This window comes from Zonotrichia albicollis, chromosome 5 (genome assembly GCF_047830755.1).
Source record: "Zonotrichia albicollis isolate bZonAlb1 chromosome 5, bZonAlb1.hap1, whole genome shotgun sequence".
In the NCBI taxonomy this organism is placed as follows: domain Eukaryota; kingdom Metazoa; phylum Chordata; class Aves; order Passeriformes; family Passerellidae; genus Zonotrichia; species Zonotrichia albicollis.
This window is the reverse complement of record NC_133823.1, coordinates 63,975,934-63,995,526: the sequence shown is the minus strand read 5'-3', so window position 1 is coordinate 63,995,526 and position 19,593 is coordinate 63,975,934. Positions and strand designations below refer to the sequence as shown.

General features: G+C 48.3%; 1 protein-coding gene across 5 annotated transcripts in view; it reads right to left on the bottom strand.

Moving 5' to 3' along the window:
• Positions 1-865: 865 nt before the first annotated feature.
• The window catches only part of SLC4A4 (solute carrier family 4 member 4), a 145,609-nt gene continuing 126,881 nt past the window's right edge, over positions 866-19,593 (bottom strand). For all 5 annotated transcript variants that reach the window (XM_074540394.1, XM_074540395.1, XM_005492152.4 and 2 more), the window contains 10 exons: positions 18,864-18,977; positions 18,340-18,501; positions 16,398-16,576; positions 15,711-15,783; positions 12,266-12,334; positions 10,860-11,033; positions 8,801-8,962; positions 6,255-6,351; positions 4,375-4,454; positions 866-3,640 (listed from right to left, as the gene is read on the bottom strand). In XM_074540394.1, the coding sequence (XP_074396495.1) occupies positions 4,411-4,454; positions 6,255-6,351; positions 8,801-8,962; positions 10,860-11,033; positions 12,266-12,334; positions 15,711-15,783; positions 16,398-16,576; positions 18,340-18,501; positions 18,864-18,977 (1,074 nt within the window). In that variant the 3' untranslated portion in view covers positions 866-3,640; positions 4,375-4,410. The remainder of the gene's footprint in view (positions 3,641-4,374; positions 4,455-6,254; positions 6,352-8,800; positions 8,963-10,859; positions 11,034-12,265; positions 12,335-15,710; positions 15,784-16,397; positions 16,577-18,339; positions 18,502-18,863; positions 18,978-19,593) is intronic.

Genomic DNA, 19,593 nt, shown 5'->3' with positions numbered 1-19,593 from the left:
CCTCCCCCCCCAGAGCACGGCGCCGCCGGGGCAGAGCGTCGCCCGGCTCTCCCTCCCTTCCCCTGGGCCGCAGCCCCGTGGGGCTCTCGCCCGACTTGCGCGCTCCTGTGGAACCAGCGGGGCTGGATCGCCGTGAGCGGGAGGACCTTCCTCTCCTCGGCGTCCAGCTGCTGCATTTTGCCCATGCCCATTGCCTGCGTCTTCAAATAGGTGAGACCTGTCCTACCGCTGGGCTCATCTACGTACCCGGTACCCAGGGAGCTGCCCACTCTGCCCAGTACTTGCTCCGAAGCTTCCAGAGGCACCAGAGCTGACCAACAAGGAGCTGAGTGGCAAGGAGGTGGCTCTCCCTGCCACCAGGTAAGTGGTACTGCCTTTGTGTAGGTTACAATCCCAAAATAAAACCATTTGGATTGGAAAAGATCCCTGAGACTGATCCCGGTCAGTTCCTGACCCTTCCTTCTCCCCTTGGTTAGGTGATTGAGGAGATGGTCCTCAATTCCCTCTGGGGTGCAATCCCAGGGAATCCCAAATTTCACCACCGCCCAGCCCTTCCACGAGGTGCCTTCACCTCCAAGTGCTGCCCTGTGCACCGGCCCCCTCTGAGCTCAGAGCTGGGGGAGCCCCGGGCGCAAGCAGGGATCCAGGGGCCCGGAGGGCAGTGCCCAGTGGGGGCCCAGCAGACCCAGACTTTCTGGCAACTCTCCACATCCAAGTGCTCCCCCAGGTATCCCAAAATATGCTTCAGTGGGTCCAACACTAGGGTGTCAGGGAGCCCCTTTTATCACCAAACTGATTCTGGGATCTCGGTTCCATCAGACAAGACTTGGCACATATTGAGGGAAAACAGACATGAACTCTCCCATGAATGCATAAAGTTACTTTATTTTCAGTATACATTTATTTAATTTTGAAAAATATAAATGCTAAAATATCTCATCATCTTCATCTTTTGATTCCATAAAAGTCACAATAGAAAGCTTCATAAAACTGTAAAATACTATAATGTTATAAGGAATTTCATTTTTTATATTACTGGAAAAAAAAATCACTTTAATATGTTTGAAATGTTTTCTGCTTTTTTTCCTTTTAGTTCCACCATCTGATCCACTTCATTTCATCCTAAGTCCTTGTTCCCTCCTCCAAAGAAAGCACGGACTTAGGAGAATTAAGAACAAGAATAAAAGTATCTCAAAGTGCGACTCGATTCCAACAGAGATACAAAGGTGCGGCAGCCCCGGGAGGGGGCAGCGCAGGCCGGCTCCCCGCGGGCTGGGACCTGGCATTTGCTGGGGGAAGGTCATTTTTGACGGCTGCCTCTGATCTTGGAGGGCTTTGGGTCAGTCTCCACACTTATTCCCTGAAGCGCCCACCCAGGCTTTTCCGACAAAACACCTAATTTGGATCGAAAGGACGTTCTGGTTACTCTCCAAGGCCTGCAGAGAACCTTTGCTGCCAGAGGGCGGCGCTTCTCATGCAGAGCCTTTGTCCTGTCGGCAGCGCGGCCCTCAGCGCAACACAAAAAACACAACACAGAGAGAGAGAAAGATCTAGAACAGCAGTCAGGACACTTCAAGTGTATTTAACACGGTTCAGAAGAGAAGACCTCATTTTTGGGGAGACAGGTCACCAGGCAGCAGCAGCTGGAAGCTGTGCCCATGGAACCGAGTGGGACAGCCCCTGCGACCCAGCTGACGGCACCTCTCCTGTGGGATTGCTGCACACGCACGGTCTGGGCAGGATGTGCAGCAATCCCCACGCAGCTCCTGTGCTCCAGCCTGTGTCCCCACCGGGTGCCAGCACTGGTGTCCACCAAGGGATGGAGAGCATTGGCTAAGCTGGCATCACACTTCCCAAGTTACCTGTCCTCCAGCAGCAGGAGGCATCCCAGAGCTGCTCCTCTTCAGGCCTTTCCCAAGTTTCCCCAGCATTTTCAGAGTAGGTTTCAGCTGGGTTCCTAAGATACCCAATACAGATTTCATGGAAACTGAAGGGGAGGCCCCTCAAGGGTGAGCAGGGGCTATACAGAGGTGGTGGCTCCTGTGTGGGAGCAGATGCTAAAATTTGGCATTTAAGGTCTCAGCACCATCAGAAATTCCTCTTGACTTCACCAACCCAGACTTTGGTTTCACAAGGACCAAGTGGCAGCATGTGCCCATCCTCTGTGATGGGATTGTCTCCATCAGGAATTTCACCTCGAGAGCTGGGGTACTTTTGCTTCTTGTTCTGTTTTTTATTTTTGGACGAAGCTTTTTGTGTGTTCCCCATGTCCTGGTGAAGCCCAGTTTCCCAAAGATGCCTTTAGATGCACATACCAGTAGGAACATGCTGCAGAGAGGAAAACCTCTCTCCTGATGTGATGTCCACTTGCTTGGTTGCACCCCAAAATCCTGGGATGCCCATGCCTGGCCTGCTGAGTCCTGCTGCATTGCTGGTGTGGGGCAGAGCAGCCAAGGTGCAGGGTCAATTCTGCAGATGGTGGAACACAGGGCTGGGATGCAGGAGGATCTTTGTGAATCTGAGTGTCAGGATGTACATCCCAGCAGGCCACCTTCATCTTCCTCCTTGTGCACTGTGCCTGAGGCACACCTTGGCTCTTCTCACTGCACATACGGACACACTGGTGTTCCAAGAAAACCACAGAGCCATCCCAGGTCAGAAATCAACAACAGGGATAGAACCAGCAGCTGTCCATTCACGCTCTTCTAAGATCATAAGAGATTTAAGTCTCTTTCACAACAGGGATCGCTCATTACAAAAAACTCCAAGAACCAACTTAACCCTAAGAAAAACAGATGCTTCGGAGCACAAGGTGTTAATTGAACTGATCCAGCCCTATGCCACGTCCTGGAGATTGCAGTGTGATGTTGTGGGTTTGTTTCTTGTAAAAATCACATTATATATGGTACAATACATTTTTTACAGAAAGCCTGGCATCTAGAAATAAGAGGTAGAACTACTCATAACTATATGTTTCCTGCTGCAGGAAAAAAATTCATTTTTCTTTACAGTAATTAAAAAAAGGTTAAAAAAATTGTCAAAAAAAAAAAAAGTCGTAGGTTAGGCCCCCATAATTTAAACAAAATAATCTAGGAAAATAACACTCTTCCATGTACCTGACAGATTAAGTCCATTAAAGTGTTTCTTTAAAAAAAATTGCATAGGAAAGGGACGTTTCCAAACATGCTACAGCGATGGCAATGGTCTGTCTGTGCTGGGAGTGAAGTACCTTCTCTTTTACCTACACGAGGGTTAGCAGCACGTTCCAGCAGAGGGAGCAGACACGGAATGAGCCTGGAGGTCAGCTGGGCTCTGCAGACACACAGACAGCGGCTCCCGGCGTTCCCGCGGGGCTTGGGCGGGCCCGGAGCGCTGCTGCCCCCGCAGCCAGGCAGGAGGAGTCCGGGAAACACCGAGGGCGTGGGCGGGGAGGGGCAGGGCGGGCTCCGTTACCTTCGCCGCTGGGAGCAGGGAGCTTCTCAACATTTGGCTAGTAACAAAATGAATTGGTAAAAGATCGGACAGACAGACAAATTACAAAGTAGTTTCTGTTCCCTTGCTCCTCCAGAAATAACCATTGTCTTCAGGATCAAGTTCTATTCTAATTTGAGGCACAACTTTTACTGGAGTTCGTGGAGGGCTGCAAAGAAGAAGACAGACAAAGTCAGAGCAGTACAAATGCTGGGCTTTGGGAATGCACAGCCAGATTTCAGGTAAGGCCCACACACAGATAACCTGAATGAGCTGCTCTGAACACTGCTTGGACACTTCCAGGGATGGGGCATCTTGATGCTCCACCCCAGGCTGTGACAACATCCCTCAGCTGCCACTGAAATAATCCAGGCATCGCTGCTGGGATGGATTTCAGTGCCTGTCTAACAGCTGTAAACACAGACACATCTTTGGCATTTCAGAGGAATAAACTTCCCTTGCTCCACATCACAGTCCTGCTGCTGGGAGGCCCAAGCTGGCCCCAAGGGACTGGACTCTGAGCAATTATTACTTGCTGCAGTTTAAGGTTATCCTTTACTCTGTTTTCCACCACAATATGGAAAAATGGATTATTTCTCCTTGGCAACAACTCTCTGGGCTACCCCAGTAGCTCCACATCTTTCTCCTGGTCTGATTCCCAAACCTGCTCTCAGTGCAGCAGCCAGGAGGCCAGGGAAGCTGCCAGGTCTCTCCCAGGTTCTCCACTCCCCATCCCCAGTCCTGCCAGGAGCTGGAGTAACTGTGGAATCAACTTGTTCGTGATCACCTTGGGAGGCAGCAACCCAGTGCAGGGAATGTTCTCCAAGTGTTTTATTTTAAGAGTCCCCTGGAGGAAATTTGCTGTGTTCTGAGGGGGGCAGAGGTGCATTTTGGGGTGCTTACCTTGGCATGGCGTGTGATTGAAGGAAGGGAATTGTATCAGCACGATGTGTGGCGTTCAAGGAATGTTGGTGATTTTTCTCCTGGGGGAAGAAAGCCTGGGTGTCACTGCTGCACACCCACTGTGCAGCGCCTCCAGCCCTGCCTCAGCTCCCCCAAATCTATGGGCCAAGCTCTTTTCCTGCTAGCTGCCAGATGGATTTACAGCTTGGTGAGGAAGCTCTGCATTCCCTTCTCTCCTCTGAGGTAACACCCCTGGGGTGCCAGCAGCCCATCCCCTGACACTTACCTGGGACCTGTCCCCCTGAGTTACCCCCCTCTGTCACACCCACGTCCTTGGGGGACACAGGGTGGCTTCCCTCTGCTGACCCTGTGGAGCCATCTTCTCTGGGAATGACAGTCCTGCTCCTGCTCTTGCTGCAGGAAAGCTGCTGTCAGTAGTACTGCCAGGAATATGCCCTGGATCTAAGTTACACTCAAGCACAATCCCACAGTGGTGCTGCATTCCAGTTGGGTTTTTTTGGTATTCCAGTGGCCTGATATGTTTTAATTTTTATTTTACATTGCTTTTAATTAGAAAGCAGCAAATAAAATACTGGATTATAAAAATGTATAAATACACAAACCAACTACAGTTCAGCCCATGGCTGATTTTATCTGTTCCATCTCCAAGGGCATCCCAAGAACCAGGCTGATGCCACAACTAACTTTTCCTAACTATTTTAGCCCTTAAGATGTTGGAAAAAAGGCATCTGATCCTGAAATCCTGAGTAACAATATTTAGGATGCAGTTTGTTTTTAGTATCAGGAATGCACTAAATACATGGAATGAGGAGGATATGAGGTTGCCTGTGGCTGATTTTGGATGATGTGCTGACATCAGCAAAACATTGAGGATATCCAAATAGCCAAGAAAATGCTTCCTTTCCAATGCTTTTATTTTATATCCCAAACTCTGAGTGTCTCTGTATCTAAAAGCCACAGGGTAAGGCTTACCATTCCCTGAGGGCTCTATATGCTACCAAAAGGAAAGGAACCTGGCTCCCAGTTCCTAAGATCCATGGATAATTTAAGGATCTAAAGATCAGAGGGGTTAGATCCTGCTCCTAGGAAGCACTAGCCAGGCTAATTTATTTAGTTTGTATTTCTCCCCTCCCACCTCAGAGGAAAAGGGCATTTGACACCCTTAGTATGTTACAAAGTCATCCCAAAGGCAAAACCACCAAGGTCAGCTGTGATTCCTCACTTAAAAGAGGAAAATGTAAAGTGGGAATGACAGAAAATAAAGATTAAATTAAACAATTACAGCTATTAACATCAGAAATGAAATCCTAAAAGAAGAGCACAAACCACCTAAGAAGGGAAATATGTTAATGGCCAACTGATCTCTGCCTGTGCAGCTTAATGACACAGATAAATAATTACTCTGTTAAATGCTGATTTTTGCAACTGCTTGGCACCTAGGGGAACAAACAGTGACAGGACAGTGCTGCAAATCCAGAACACAAAGCTCAGTGGAAAAAAAAAAAAAAATCCCACCATCAGCAGGTTAACACCAAGGGGGAGAGGGAGAGGAGAGGAACAGAGAGTGGGTGGCCAGGAGACCTGTCAGGAGCTGGAGAAAAGCACTTAAACTGGAGGCACCAGAAGGAATAACATTGATTTTGTAACCAGCAAAGAAAATAAAAGCTCACAAAAGCAAAATCGGTCATAAAGCAGGGGCCTGGAAATTAAAAATGAGAGGGGAAAAAAAAGAACAAGAGAATACTTCTGAAGTAAAAGGAAAGATTAAAAATTATTTTAAAATCACTAAATAGACACAGATATAGTTTTGTAGTGCAAGTGAGAGTCAAGCAGGCATGCAAGAGCTTAGTTCTACTCACTGTCAGCAGGTTTGCTATCACTTAGGAAAGGTTCCTGCTCCATGATGTCCATTGGTATTTTAATACTTGGGACTTTTTCTGAGTAGGGGCAGTCAGACTGTGAAAGAAACGTGTAAAAGGTCTTAGAATATTCCCACTGCTCTCTCCCTCATCGTCTCCCACACATTAAAATTATCCTTCACACAGTTCTGTAGGAACAGGTAAAAGAAAGGAAGGGAAAAGAGAAAAACATCCTCCAGCATAGCTGCCTGATGGATTCCACTGGTTCCCCACTGCATCCCACTTCCCTTGATTACCCTCATACTCCAAAAATAAAACAGAAAAGAATCATCCTGTGGGATTGTAAATTGTAATACATCTCCTTTCCCACCCCACCGTCATAAAAGACACCATCCCCTTCTGCCTGGAGTCAGCTGCAGGAAATAGATGGAAAATGCATTTGTGGGCAGACACAGCAGGCTGCTGGAAAAGCTCCTCCAAACCCTTCATCCTGCTGGGATTCTTGTAAAAGCCCTTGCTTGTTCCCAATTGCTCCACAGGCCCCAGATATGACATGGCAGAGGCTCCTTACATCAGACTGGCTCAGCTCCCTCTTTAATGAAAGTGGAGTCAACCTCAGTCTCAGTTACACCTCTGGTTCACCAATTCCAGAGCCCTTGGAAGAATTCTGCAACCCTGGCCCAGCCAGAGAAACAGCAACCAGCTCAGGATGGGGCACAGGGAAAAGCTGGAGTCCCCCAGAGTTGGGGCACCAGCAGGATTTCACCCCCGCTGCCTTCTACCACCACCTGCTTCTGCTCAACAGGAGTGATTGGAATTGTTTGGCTTTTTTAAAAATAAAGGGAACTCCTCAAAGCCAAGGAAAGGCTGTTACTGCCTAAGTTGGCAAAGGCAGGAAGGTGGGATTTGCCAGAAATGTTGGGACATCTTTGTTTCTGAAGAGAACCGGACCCACAACACCAGGGTAGAGGGAGGAGACCTTCCAGTCAGGGCAGGAAAACACTATGGAGGCCAGAGACTGGCTCTCCCTGGATTATTATTCTTATTTTTTATTTATTTTTTAACATAACTGATATCCAGTGCCTTATTTCATACTCCAACTTCAAGATGTTTCCTCAGGACTATTTTTATGAGGCTGAGGGACAAGCAGAACTCAAAGAAAGCACAAGTGACACCCAGCAACTCCCCTGGCTGAACTCAGATCCATGCACTGCTCCCCAGATCCCACACGATTGACTGGATTGACTCTGGGGGTGGATATTTCTGGAAGGGAAAGGGTGAAAATAATCCAGCCAGTAATTGCCCAGTGCTGTATGTTCAGGAAGCTAGGAAAGGCAAGTGCTGAAAAAAACCAGCAAGAGTTAAGGACCAATATTTTGCATAAAATATCTTACCCATTAGATTAATTACTGTACCTGGAATTCAGGAAAAGCCTGGGAAGAGAGGAAATACCTTAAAACAGACAGGAGAGAGGGAAGCCATGCCTGGGGATACACTGCTGGATTCACACCAGTGAGGAGGAGGGGATGGAGCCAAACCATTGCTGATTCCTCAGCAGAGCCCCTTTTACTCTCATCTGGGTTTGCTCAAGGGTGCTAAAGAAAACCCTGGGAGCTGGAGCAAGGATGGGACAGGGCAGCTTGCTGTCTCAACTAAAAGCCAGTCCTCCCAGCTGTTTTTCCTGCTGTGCTAAAAGGGGATTCTTTCCCAGCTTCAGGTGACCTTACCTCTCCCTACAGCCCAGGAAAGGCCCTTCTTCATGGACATGAGCAGAAGAAGTGACACCATGCTTAGAACTCACCACGGAGTGTCTTTAGCACTTCAACATAAATTTAAAGCATTTGAGTTAGACCTGAGCAGGAGAACATTTAAAGGCACCAAGACTACATTTCTTCTTCTTACATATACAGGAGGAAAGAGAACAGTCAAAGGCACATGAGTGTGGCCTAGCCAGGTCACTTTTCACTATTTAGGGCATGCTGCCACCTGAGGTAGGACCAGAGCGCACTGCAGAGGGCACGGATGCTCAGGAAACATGGAGGTGATGAGTTTTACCAACACCAAGCAGCTTTTCCTGCAATATGACAAATCACACCTATTTTGTGATTTCCCAAAGAGCCATTAAAAAATACTTGAAAAATAAAAAAGAAAACCAGTAGGACCAGAGCTGCTGGTGAAAATCATTCTCCTCCTAAAATGTAAGAGACAACGAAGGGGAGAAAGGTGTAGGAGGGAAGCTGGAGGAGGCAGGGTGATGAGAGGCATTCTAGCAAGGGGCACGAAACCTCAGCAGGTACCTGGTGTTCTTGGAAAGTGTAACCTCACCCCTAGCAATGCACAAATCACCCACCACAGGCTGGAAAAGAGAAGGCTGTGTAGGAATTAAGTTTTCTTTGGGACTCATTAGCTGCAGCAGTGGCAGACCGAGCTGTCAGCTCCACAAGTGGCTGGCAAATGTCCAGCCTCAGCACTGGGCAGGGCATGGAATGTGCAGGGGGTTAGCTACCTAGGGAGGAGCGATGTGACAAGAGCAGGAAGCTCCTTACATCATCATTGTCACTGTCCATACTGCCCTTCTTCTTTTTCTTCTTCTTCTCATCCTCTTTCTTCTTCTTGTCCTTTTCTGGAATGACGTCGTCAAGAAAGCTTAAGTCATGCTGGGAAAAGAGGTAGTCCATGGCTTTTCTGACTGCCACCAGGGCCAAGATCTGCAAAGGCAGAGAGGGATTCCCAGTCACATTTTACCTTTCACTTGGCACACTGCATTCCTCTCAGTTCTGCTTCTAAGCCCACACTCTTGAATTCTGGCTGTAAATGAACATACAAAGAAGGTGGTGAACACCCGGGACATCTCTGTCAGCTTAAGAGGTTGTGCTGTCACTGCCTCATGTCAGAAAAAATCAGAAGCAGTGGAATACTCCTGTATTTAACACTCCTGTATTAGGAAATAAAGAGCAAACAAACGAGCACTTTCATTTACTTTTGGAGGCAGGTTCACAGGACAGCCTGAGTAATAAAACCTTGACTTGTTTCTCACCACTTGCCCAGCTGAACTTTTAAGAAATCAGACAAGGGCCAATCCACGCCCCCAGAGATTGCAGAATAAAGTTTACTGGGATTGTGGCAGCAGGAAACTGGAGTAAAAGCTTGTTCTGTGCAAGACTGCAACAAAAGCACTGGGAAAGAAGGAAGGGACATGTCTGAAATGGGTGCTTACATGGACACTGGGCCTGACAGCCCCAGCAGAGGCCACTGAGATCCCACACAGGCTTTGCAGAGGGTACAGCAATGGGCTGGGAGCTGTAACCTATTCCCAAGAAGCTGCCTTTAAGGACAGCTTTGTGCCAGGCCATCCTGATGCACAGCACAAACAATTCCCAGGAGAAGATCTCAGGCTCTGACTTGCATAACCTGAGGGGCGATTACGGACGTGAGGAATTACTCAGGGGGGAAAGATACCACACAGACACTGTGGCCATCCCACTGTGGATTTCTGTGCTGAAAATGCCTTTCCTCCAAATAAACAGGGACTTGGCCACTGGCTGAATCCTCACAAACTCAAGTTTGTGCTTTTTTGCTCGTGAGTGCAGAAAATGGAGCTTTTTGCCATCATATCCAGCCCCACCGAAGCTGTGGCTGTGCCTTCCCTGAGTCTGCACCATTCTAACAAACTTGGTCAGCCTTGGGTTGCAATCAGATTCTAGCATGGGCAAAGAGATTTTACATTCCAGCTTCCAACATCAGTGCAACACAGCCATGGAATTGCGATGGAATGCCACATCAATGGGAATTACTGAGTTTTTACATCTTTCACAGGAGCATGTGTCTCAGCAGGAACATTTGGAGGATTTTTTTAACTGCCATAATCTTTTCTCATTTCACCATCTTGTTCTTCACCTGGGTTCTCCGCTCCCTCCCTCTCTCTCTTACATAAGCACTGCAGCTCCTACCAGCCCCCACAACTCAGATTTTACATGTCCATAAACCTGAAATTAGGTGACTTGGGACCAAGAGTTATTCAGGACTTTCATAAAACTTTGCCTTTTGCACAAGTCAGATCCATCTCCAAGCCAGAGTGCCTAGCTGTGTCTATAATTCCAGTAATAATATGAATAGTCACCCACAGAGGGTAAACAACATTAGTGTCTTTTTACTGGAGTCCAAGGAAAAGACATTCCCTTTCCCTCCCTTTGACACCTCTCTTAGCACTGAGCCTCCTTCTTGGTTCTGTCAATTTGTGCTATTTAAAAGCCAGGGAGACATTTTGCATCTGGTAGCTAGTGCGGGCTAAGCCAGAAACTCTGCACCTCTCCTCGGTTCATGCAGCTCAAGGAGAAACCACAGCAAATCTAACCTTGGCAGCCAGGACTGGTCAACACTAACTACACCTTCCTGGGAAAAAATTAACTTTCCAGGCGCATTTTCCTCCAGAGGATTAATGGAAAGGCAGCCACAGTCACACTGAGCCCCCTGAGTGCCACGAGTGGAGCTGTGAGGCACAGACTCGCTAGGGAGAGGCTGGATTTACACATGTACAGGAGTGTCCTAGGGGGAAAGGAGCAGGCTGTGGGGAAAGGGAGGGCTGGGAAGGACAGCAACACCTACCATGACAGGGAATATGATGGCAGCCACGGTGGATTTGAGGATCCAGAGGAGGGCCAGGCACACCACCTGCAGGAAGGTGAAGAGGTGCACCCTGCGCAGCGGGACGTGGCGCAGGTAGATAAAGTCAGGCTGGTGTTTTAGAGGCATCAAGAGCAGCTTCAGCCGATCCATGAACTGGAAATGAAAAGGAAGAGATGTTGAAATGAAACACAGGATGCACAAAAAAAAAAAGAGAGAAAACAAGATGAATGCCCAAACCAGGGTCAGCATCACACTCTGGGGAATTTTTGCTGTCCTCCCTTTCCCTGCTCCTGCCAAGGAAAGATATTCAGCTTTTAGAAGCTGTGCTTTTGTTTTCCCCAAATAAATCAGGAGCAGAGGTCAACAGAGGCAAGGGCAGACATTGCCTTGCCAGAAAACAGAACAGCACCTCACCAAAGGGCGAGGAAGATGGGCAGCTTTCCCAGCAGTGTCCCTGTGCTGGACCGGATGGACTTGGAGCTAAACCAAAATGGGGATTTCTCAGTGAGTACAAAACACTGTTGATCCCAACCCCCCCAGCACCTGGGTCGGGAGCAGGGGAAATCCCCTCCAGGAGAGCCGCCCCGGGGCAGCGGGACAATCCCCTCCTTGTCCCCTGCTGGAGCGCGGGCTCACTGCCCACTGCCGGGACCAGACGGAACCGCGGCGCTGAATGGAAGCCGGAGCTGTTTTACAGAACGCCTGAGGGAATTCTGGGGCTCACAGAACAGGCAGTCCCTTCCCCTCAGGGCACAACCCGGCACAAAAAAGAAAGGCCTCAATTAACAGGGTGCCAGAAAGCAACAAAACCACTTCCAGCCTCCTTGGGCCAGCTACAGGCGCTGGGCATGAGAGTGGTTCCTTATGTAAGATTTCCTCAACGACAAAGAGAGGGGAATGGCTTCCCCTCCCTGGAGAACAATGTCCCTGCTCCTTAGCATTGAGGAACAACCCCACTGCCATAAATCATCCTCCTTCCTTGCCTTCAGTCTGTGGCACAGGACCCAAACTACCCTGGCAGCGATCCTGAGCTGGGGCAGAAGCCTGTAGAATCCTGGAATGGTTTGGGTTGGAGGGGATCCTAAGGGGATCCTCTTGTTCCACCCCTCTGCCATAGGCAAGGACGCCTTCCACCAGACCAGGCTACCCCAAGCCCCACCCTGGTTGACAAAGATGGACCCAGGTCCACAAAGCACCCCTGGCACTGCCAGTGCCCACTTGGCCACTGTCCCTTGGTCTGCCATTTCAGGACGCCCGGGCTTGTGGCTAAGTTTGCCAGCAGCTGCCACCCTTCATGGGCTTCTTGGGAAGGAGGAGGAGGCAGTGAAGGAGAAGGGTAAGGCTGGAGGGCTGTGGGAGAAGCCCTGTGCTGGCTGATGACTCACCTGCACGCCGTTGAGGGATGCAACTCCCATGTAGAGGAAGACACCATAGAGCACGGGCATGGGAATGAACTGTGGGAAGAAGAGCAGAAGAGCCCAGGTGAGAATCTCCCTGTACACCACACACCATTAACACGTGGTGGGACAACATTCCCAGCCTGTCAGCCATCCAAACTGCACCCACAGGGGGATGACAGAGAGGAATGAAGCCATGAAAGTAATAAAGCTGAAGAAACAATATGTAAATATGTAATTCATAAGATGAAGCTGAATAAACAATAAATCCTCCTGCTGTGTTCTGAGAGACACAAGGACATTTGTGCAATCACACTCTCCCAGTTCAGCAGGACTTGGACATCTTGTCCAGAGGGCACGATTCCAGTCACTGAGCAAGTCAAGGAACAGGTGGGCAAACGTGTTCCAGTGAGCTTCAAACTGCCTTTCACCTCTGATATGTGGTGTGACTAGAAACAGAAGGCAGAGAAGAAGGAAAGGCAGAACAATCCTGTAGTTTGTGGTACACTGTGTTTTCCCAGGTAACTCAAGTTGTGCCAGGGGAGGTTTAGGTAGGATATTAGGAAAACACATTCACAGAAAGGGTTGTCAAGCCCTGGCACAGGGTTTCCAGGGCAGTGCTGGAGTTGCCATCTCTGGAGGAATTTAAAGGCAGCTCTTGGGGACATGGTTTAGTGGTGACTTTGGCAGTGCTGGTGGAACTGGGTGATCTTAGAGAGCTTTTCCAATTAAAACAATCCTGTGATTCCATGTCCAGTCCAGTTCAGTAAACCATGCAAATCCATGCAGAAAGGATGTTCTTTGGAGTCCCACCTCAGCAACAACAGTCGTGCCAACCCAATCTCTTCCTGCTCTGTCTCTCACACACATTAATCCAGAATTACTCCCAAATACAGGACTGACTTCCTTTCTTTGTTGCCGGGATGTGTTCTTTCAAACATCACTTTCTGCTCCCTCAAAGTGCCAAGTGCTGCCCATACCTCCACATGGGCACACCTCCCTTTGGGAGTGAGGAAGGTGCAGGGGAGCAGCAGACAGGCTGCCTGGAATGAGTAGAGACTCCCTCACCAGAGGAGTGGGCAGCCTGCCTGGCGTGACAGGAACAGGGATGCCTGGAACAAACCACAGGCAGGAGCTGAGTACCAGCCTCTGTGGGATTTACTGGTGCCCAGGGAGGATGGAATGAGCTCCGAAGGACAGTCCCTAGTGCAGTGCCAGGGGACTGCCACTGAATGGCAGCCACAGCCAGGCCATGGCACCCACTGCTCCAAGCAGTCCTGTGCTGGGAATCCTCCCCTTCCAACCCCTGCACTGAGCTCATTAGAGAGGCAAACAACACTGCAGCTATGCAGTGTTTTAGCACATTCCCCACCACCTTGCTCATTGCTTCCAGCAGGCATTTCCCTGGGGCCACATGAGCACCAAAGTCACCCAGCCATATGCTATCCAGAGCCTCCCTGCCTGCATTTCTCCTTCCTTTCTGAGTCTCACTGCCTGTCCCCTCCTGCGAGCTTCTGAACTGCTACCTCATCCTTCTCTTGGGTTTATTTGCTCGCTCGAGTGAGCCACACTGCTGTTTCCCATCTGAAGGTAAAAGTTTTTTTCTGCAGCTTTTTCTGGGCTCTGCCAACAGCTCTGCTGTGAGAGGGACAGGGACTCGGCAGGGGCTTCACAAAGCTGTGGGTGATCATGGGATTCAAAGCCCTCACTGGATCTCAGGGATGACACACAACACAATACAGTAAGCAAGAGCTGAGCTTGCCAGCTCATTTTCACTGCTCTCCTCTCCTGCCCTTCTATTTATTTCCATGGGTTTTTTTAAAAGTAAAAACAATTTCAGCATTCCATCATGATTAATCCTGTACATTATCCTGAGGTGAAACCTCAGTACCTGAGCCTGCAGAGCAGCAAGTGGTGCTGTCATTTTGGAAGACTTTCTCTTGGCAAAGCATTCCCTAACGATGGGGGTGCTGGCTTTGGCCCCCAAACAAAGCTGCTGCAGACCAACAGGACTAAAACTGTATTTATAGCAAAGTGCCTGTCACCCTCCCAGCAGGGCCAAGGATGTTTCTGTGGAGATCTGCCTGGGCTGAGCAGAAACACCAGCACCATCCAAAACCAGCACAACCACCGCAAAGCCCACAGCAAACAAAGCTGGGATTATTCCGTGGATTGCCTGGTTTATTAAATTTGGGATTGTCAACGTTCAATTTGCCGCTGGCAGGAGAAGACTGAAATGTTCTGCAATGCATTTAGCAATGCAGCTCTCTCCAGCAGGACCCTGCCACTGGAATTTGCTAAAGGTCCTGAAATCCTGCCAGGTCCTTCCCTCTGGCACGTGGGCCAGCAGCATGCTGACTTATCCTCAGGCGTCCTCCAGCGAGGATCTTCCCCACACATTGTCTTGGGGGAAGCACAGACAAATAATGAATGACTGAAGCAATAACAGGGGAAGTAACAGACCTCAGTGGGATAGAGGAAGAGGGATCTTGCAGGGAAAGGTCACATAAACTAAAAAGCAGGATTATCACAATCAGGCATTAAATTAAAGGCATGGAAATGCCTGATTGTGTGGAGGTGGAAACTGTTACCTGAGACACCAAAATTCGAGCTGTACAAACAGCCTTAGAAATTAAGAACAGGAACACACTGGCATGGAAAGCCACTGTCTCCACTCCCTCCACAGGCAGTGTCACTGTTCCCTGCCCGCCTCCTCCCCTCAGGCTCACATCACACTGTGCCTCACTGGCCCTGCAGCCTCCAAAATCTTCTGTGCAGCCTCCACAAATGCTCTTCCAGACACCCATCTGCTCGGTGCTGTGGTTACAATGCACAGTGCTGCTGCTCCTACCATAGGCCTATGGATCCATGGATAAGGGCTCCTGGAGCTGACACCTCCTGTTGGACAGTTATGTCCATGCTTGGCACCACTTCCATCACTATCCCCAGAGAAGGCAGCATCCTCCACAAGACAGGTTCTCCAGTTTCCTTCTACAATCTGATGATCCACTAAGGATGCATTTCTCCATGGCTACATGCACCAAATCTCTGGTCTTGGAAAACAACAACCTACCTAAATGCAATGGTCCATCAGCAGCACATCTATCCAGAGCTTTGGCTAAACTTACAGGAAAAAAACGGTTCAAAGACTAAGAAATGCCATTAATTGGACTGCTTCCTCCAGAAACATGTTTTCCATAGTCTGAGCTTTATCCAGAATATGTTTTCCATAAAACAAAGAGTGGAAGTATAAAAGAAAAGGGAGCTTAACTTTATGCAGACATGGAGAAATAACCTTAGAATGAAAAAGACCACAGTGCCCAAGAACCCCAGCCCTGAACTTGGTGACTGTTCTAGCACAATACAACTATGTTGGTGTTTCCTTCCAAAAGGTTTGGATTTAAGCCTTCAAAGAACTGTGAACAGTCCTTACCTTCAGGATGGGAGCCATGAAGACAGACACCCCGGTCAGGATGAAAACGATCACACCAGTGACTCTCTGCTCCCTGAAACAACATCATTGAGTCACGACCCCAAGTACTGAACACCAACAGGAATCCCCAAAACTCATTTCTGCAGCCACATTTTTCATCCAACAGCCTCCGGCAGATGGCTGGATCCTGAGCCAGACCTCTGTTTTAAACCTCAGACAGTTTTGTTCCACCATTGGCCCTCCACACCCAAAAACACCTCGGCCAGTAATATTTCAGAATGCTGAAAGACATGCCATAAAATTTCCATCTAGTTACCTAAATAAGCTGCCTGATTTCCAGGAGTAATCCCACTGGAAGCACTTCAGACCACTTAATTAAAGCACCCAAACACATGAAAAAGATGCTTCATTAAGTAAAGCTGCTTGCACTAGGTATCATAGGTTTGTATGTTTGACCATTACATTTGCTAAGGAATTTGCTTCATTTCCCTGGATAGAGAAGCCTGCAGGAAATTTTTTCCTTTAACACAGGAACACTGCACCTGATATGGCCAAGTAATCTTTGGAGGAGCCACAAGGGGGCTCGCCCAAGGACCTGGCTTTGGAAATAGGGAAAAGGCAGCACAAAATTCTTTGTGCAAAAGGATTTTGCAAACAAGGTAATTGAGACTTCCTGGTGGGACATACCTCACTCCCAAAAACTTGGGCTGCTCTCCAGGGGCTGAAGTCTCTGTCTCCATTTTCAGGCTGTCGATGTGAGCAATGGAGATGACGGTGGCAGCCACGTACCAGGGCAGCCCCATAAAGGAGCAGACAATCATCAGAATGGCCACCCAGAACAAATCCAGATGATATCCAGCACCTTTCTGTGGAGGGAGACAAACAACCTTCAGCTTAATTATTCCAAATGCCTCTGGAGCAGGGCAGAGGAACACTGGACAGGCAGCATTTCCTTCTGCAGCATCCTGGCCAACAGAGCCAAACACCAGAAATACACTGGATCCTGTGAACAGCATAAGGAAGCATCTCCCTCACGACACAACCCCATGCTCCTTCAGGAGTGCAACAGGAACAGCTGAAGCCTCATTATCTATCCAGAGGAGAAAGCTGCCCTTGTTCTTGACTCCTTTTCAAACACCTCTGATCCTCTATTTTCAAAATCCTGTAATGAAATAAAACAGGAATTCCAGCAGTCACAAGTGCCAAGAGAAGAAACAAAAGAGCCACCAAGAAAAGGGATCTTCAGAAAAACAGCGGACAAACCTCTAAGGTTTGCTATTTTAAAACAGATTAACCTTTTTAAAATCCCATTCAGCTTGATTTTATTGGAAAAAACAAAATGATCCAGGCCTAGGATGACCCAGGAGGGAGGGCAATCCAGCTTCTCTTGAATAGTCCTCACTGTTTTCCTGACACGTGCACTGCTTACCTTGGCTGGCTGGTGGCACCGGGATGGGCACCCAGCAGTACCCTGCCAACACTTCAGCAAGGGATGAGCAGAAAAAACCCATCTTTTTCCTACAGCAGATCTTGTGTATAGAAGTGTTTTTTGGTGTGGAACAACAAGATGGGGCTTGTGAACCCTCAATTCCACAAAATACCATATTCACACCATAAACAAAGGAAGCAGGGAATACATTTTTTACATCAAACAGTACTTTGGAGTACTGGAGTGTTTATAACTTTGTTGCTAAAAAAAGTACTGCCAGTGCTGACAGCAAAACCACATTCAGCGGTTCATAAGCTGCAGAGATGAGGGGCCTCTTCCTCATGAGGGAAGAACAGTGAATATTTTCTTACAGTGTTGAAGAAAATGCTATGTCTGCTTGGTTAGGTGCAAGAGACAGACCTAAAACTGCTTAGCCATCTCTGAGGAACATGAGGGCCCAATATTGAGTTTATCTGCTCAGATCCAGGTAGCAAACAAGGATGTTCTGAGGGGTTTTTAAATCATCAGCCAGCAGTCATCACTGTGCATAAGAAGCCATTCCCATTCCCTGGTACTTCAACTCTCTCCTCCAGGTTGGGCTCAGGATGGTCTTAAATTACACATTACTTGTCTAACATTTACAGTGACCACATGAATTGAAACATCCTCCTCTTTTCCAAGCAGAAGCTCCCTTCCCACTTCCAACAGCTCTCCTGATAACTGATAAAGCAGGTATCTAAATAATGACCCACCATTGCCTGTGTTTTGAGGGAGCCATTACTCCCACAGGTCAGACCACTTGAAACATGCCCTGTGAGCAGGAAGAGACAATCTTCTTTCACAGGAATTTAATATTTTCCAATAGAACTGACCATGCAGGGGAACAGAAAAAAACCCTACAGGCATGAAAAACTGCATACCACTGGTCTGGAAAGTTTGTTTTAAAAACATGACTACATTTTAGGCTGTTACATATCAGCTCTTCTTTAAATAACATCCAGCTGAGGCTATGCCCTTGATATGTCCCAAATCTCTCCAGCTTATTGCTGGTATTTGACAGCACCATGCAGCTTTGGCCACAAAGCCACTTTTCCTGCTTAGAAACAGCAGCCAGTGCCAGGGAATAGGCTCGTGTCCATGGGGAGGAAGGTGGCAGGGGGAAAAGCCCCTGCCCGTGCTCCAGGCACAAGGCACACCCACCTTGAGCTTGTGCTCCTTCCTGTTGACGATGACAGCGGTGATCTGCTGGTCCATGAAGATGAGGATGGTCACCAGCAGGGCAGGGATGGCTGCTGCCAGGTACACCCACCACGGGTTCCCTCCAAAAGGTGGGATAAACCAACCCCTCTCGGGACTGGTTGGCTTTGAAGGGTAAGGAAAAGAAAGCTTGTGTTAGAGGCACAGTACAGGGGTGATGAAATCCCAAAGCCAGGTCTGCCTCCAGCAATGGAGCTCCAGGGAGACACTTCAGGTTTGTGGCAATTTCATCCTATCCATTAACACCAGTCAAAGGCTCCAAGTATGGAGGTAGAATTTAGGAGATAAACCAGCCAATTAAAATGATGCTAACAAAAAGCCTCCTAACCCTAAGCCTCTGAGTAAACAGGCCCTTTCCAGACTGCTGACTACATTCCCATTCTGAGGGCAAGTCACTCCACACAGGAGAGGTGCAAGGGAAAAGGAACCTCTTCCAAAAGCCAGCAAACAAGCTGACAACAACATACCTTGAATTCACTTGGCACAATTAATTTTGGTGTGTCCACACCAACCAGGGCATCAATTCCACAGAAGATCAAAATGGACAGGATAATGGCAAAGTCACTGATGAGCTTCCGGGCCTGAAAGAGACGTGGTACCATAAGCACAGGAGTTAGCACCACAGAACAGCATTTCACCCATACTTTAGTGCCCACATGGCAAACACTGGCAGGACAAGCGCATCATTTCTTCCCCCACAAATATGGCCACCATCATGTCCAGTGTCATTTGCCACACATGCCTTGGTACTTTACTGCGCTCTCTGAAAGCCTAAATGGAGGCATAGAAACAGCACAAACTTCCACAAATGAGATACTCTGAAGAACTGGCAGAGATTACACTGTTTGCTGTTTAAGTAATAAGTCAAACTAAGCAGACAGGAAAACAAACCAGGCTTCCCAGCTAAATCCCTAAGACTGCAGCTCTCCTGAAGTCACTGGAATACAACAACTTAGAGCTGCCAGTGATCAGACCCCAGAATTTAACCACACAGGAGGCACTGTGCTAGCCTGGAACTGTGTGAGCTCTCCAGAGCTGCTGTTCCTTCCAGGTTTCTTGGGTTTGCATGGTTACAGATAAATTGAGCTGCATTCCAGCCCGGATGGAATTTGTTTCCTTTGTATTAAAAATAAGAGAGGTTCAATTGTAACACAGTGGAAAAGTAAACATCCATGCAGGATAAATCCCTGTGTGTCA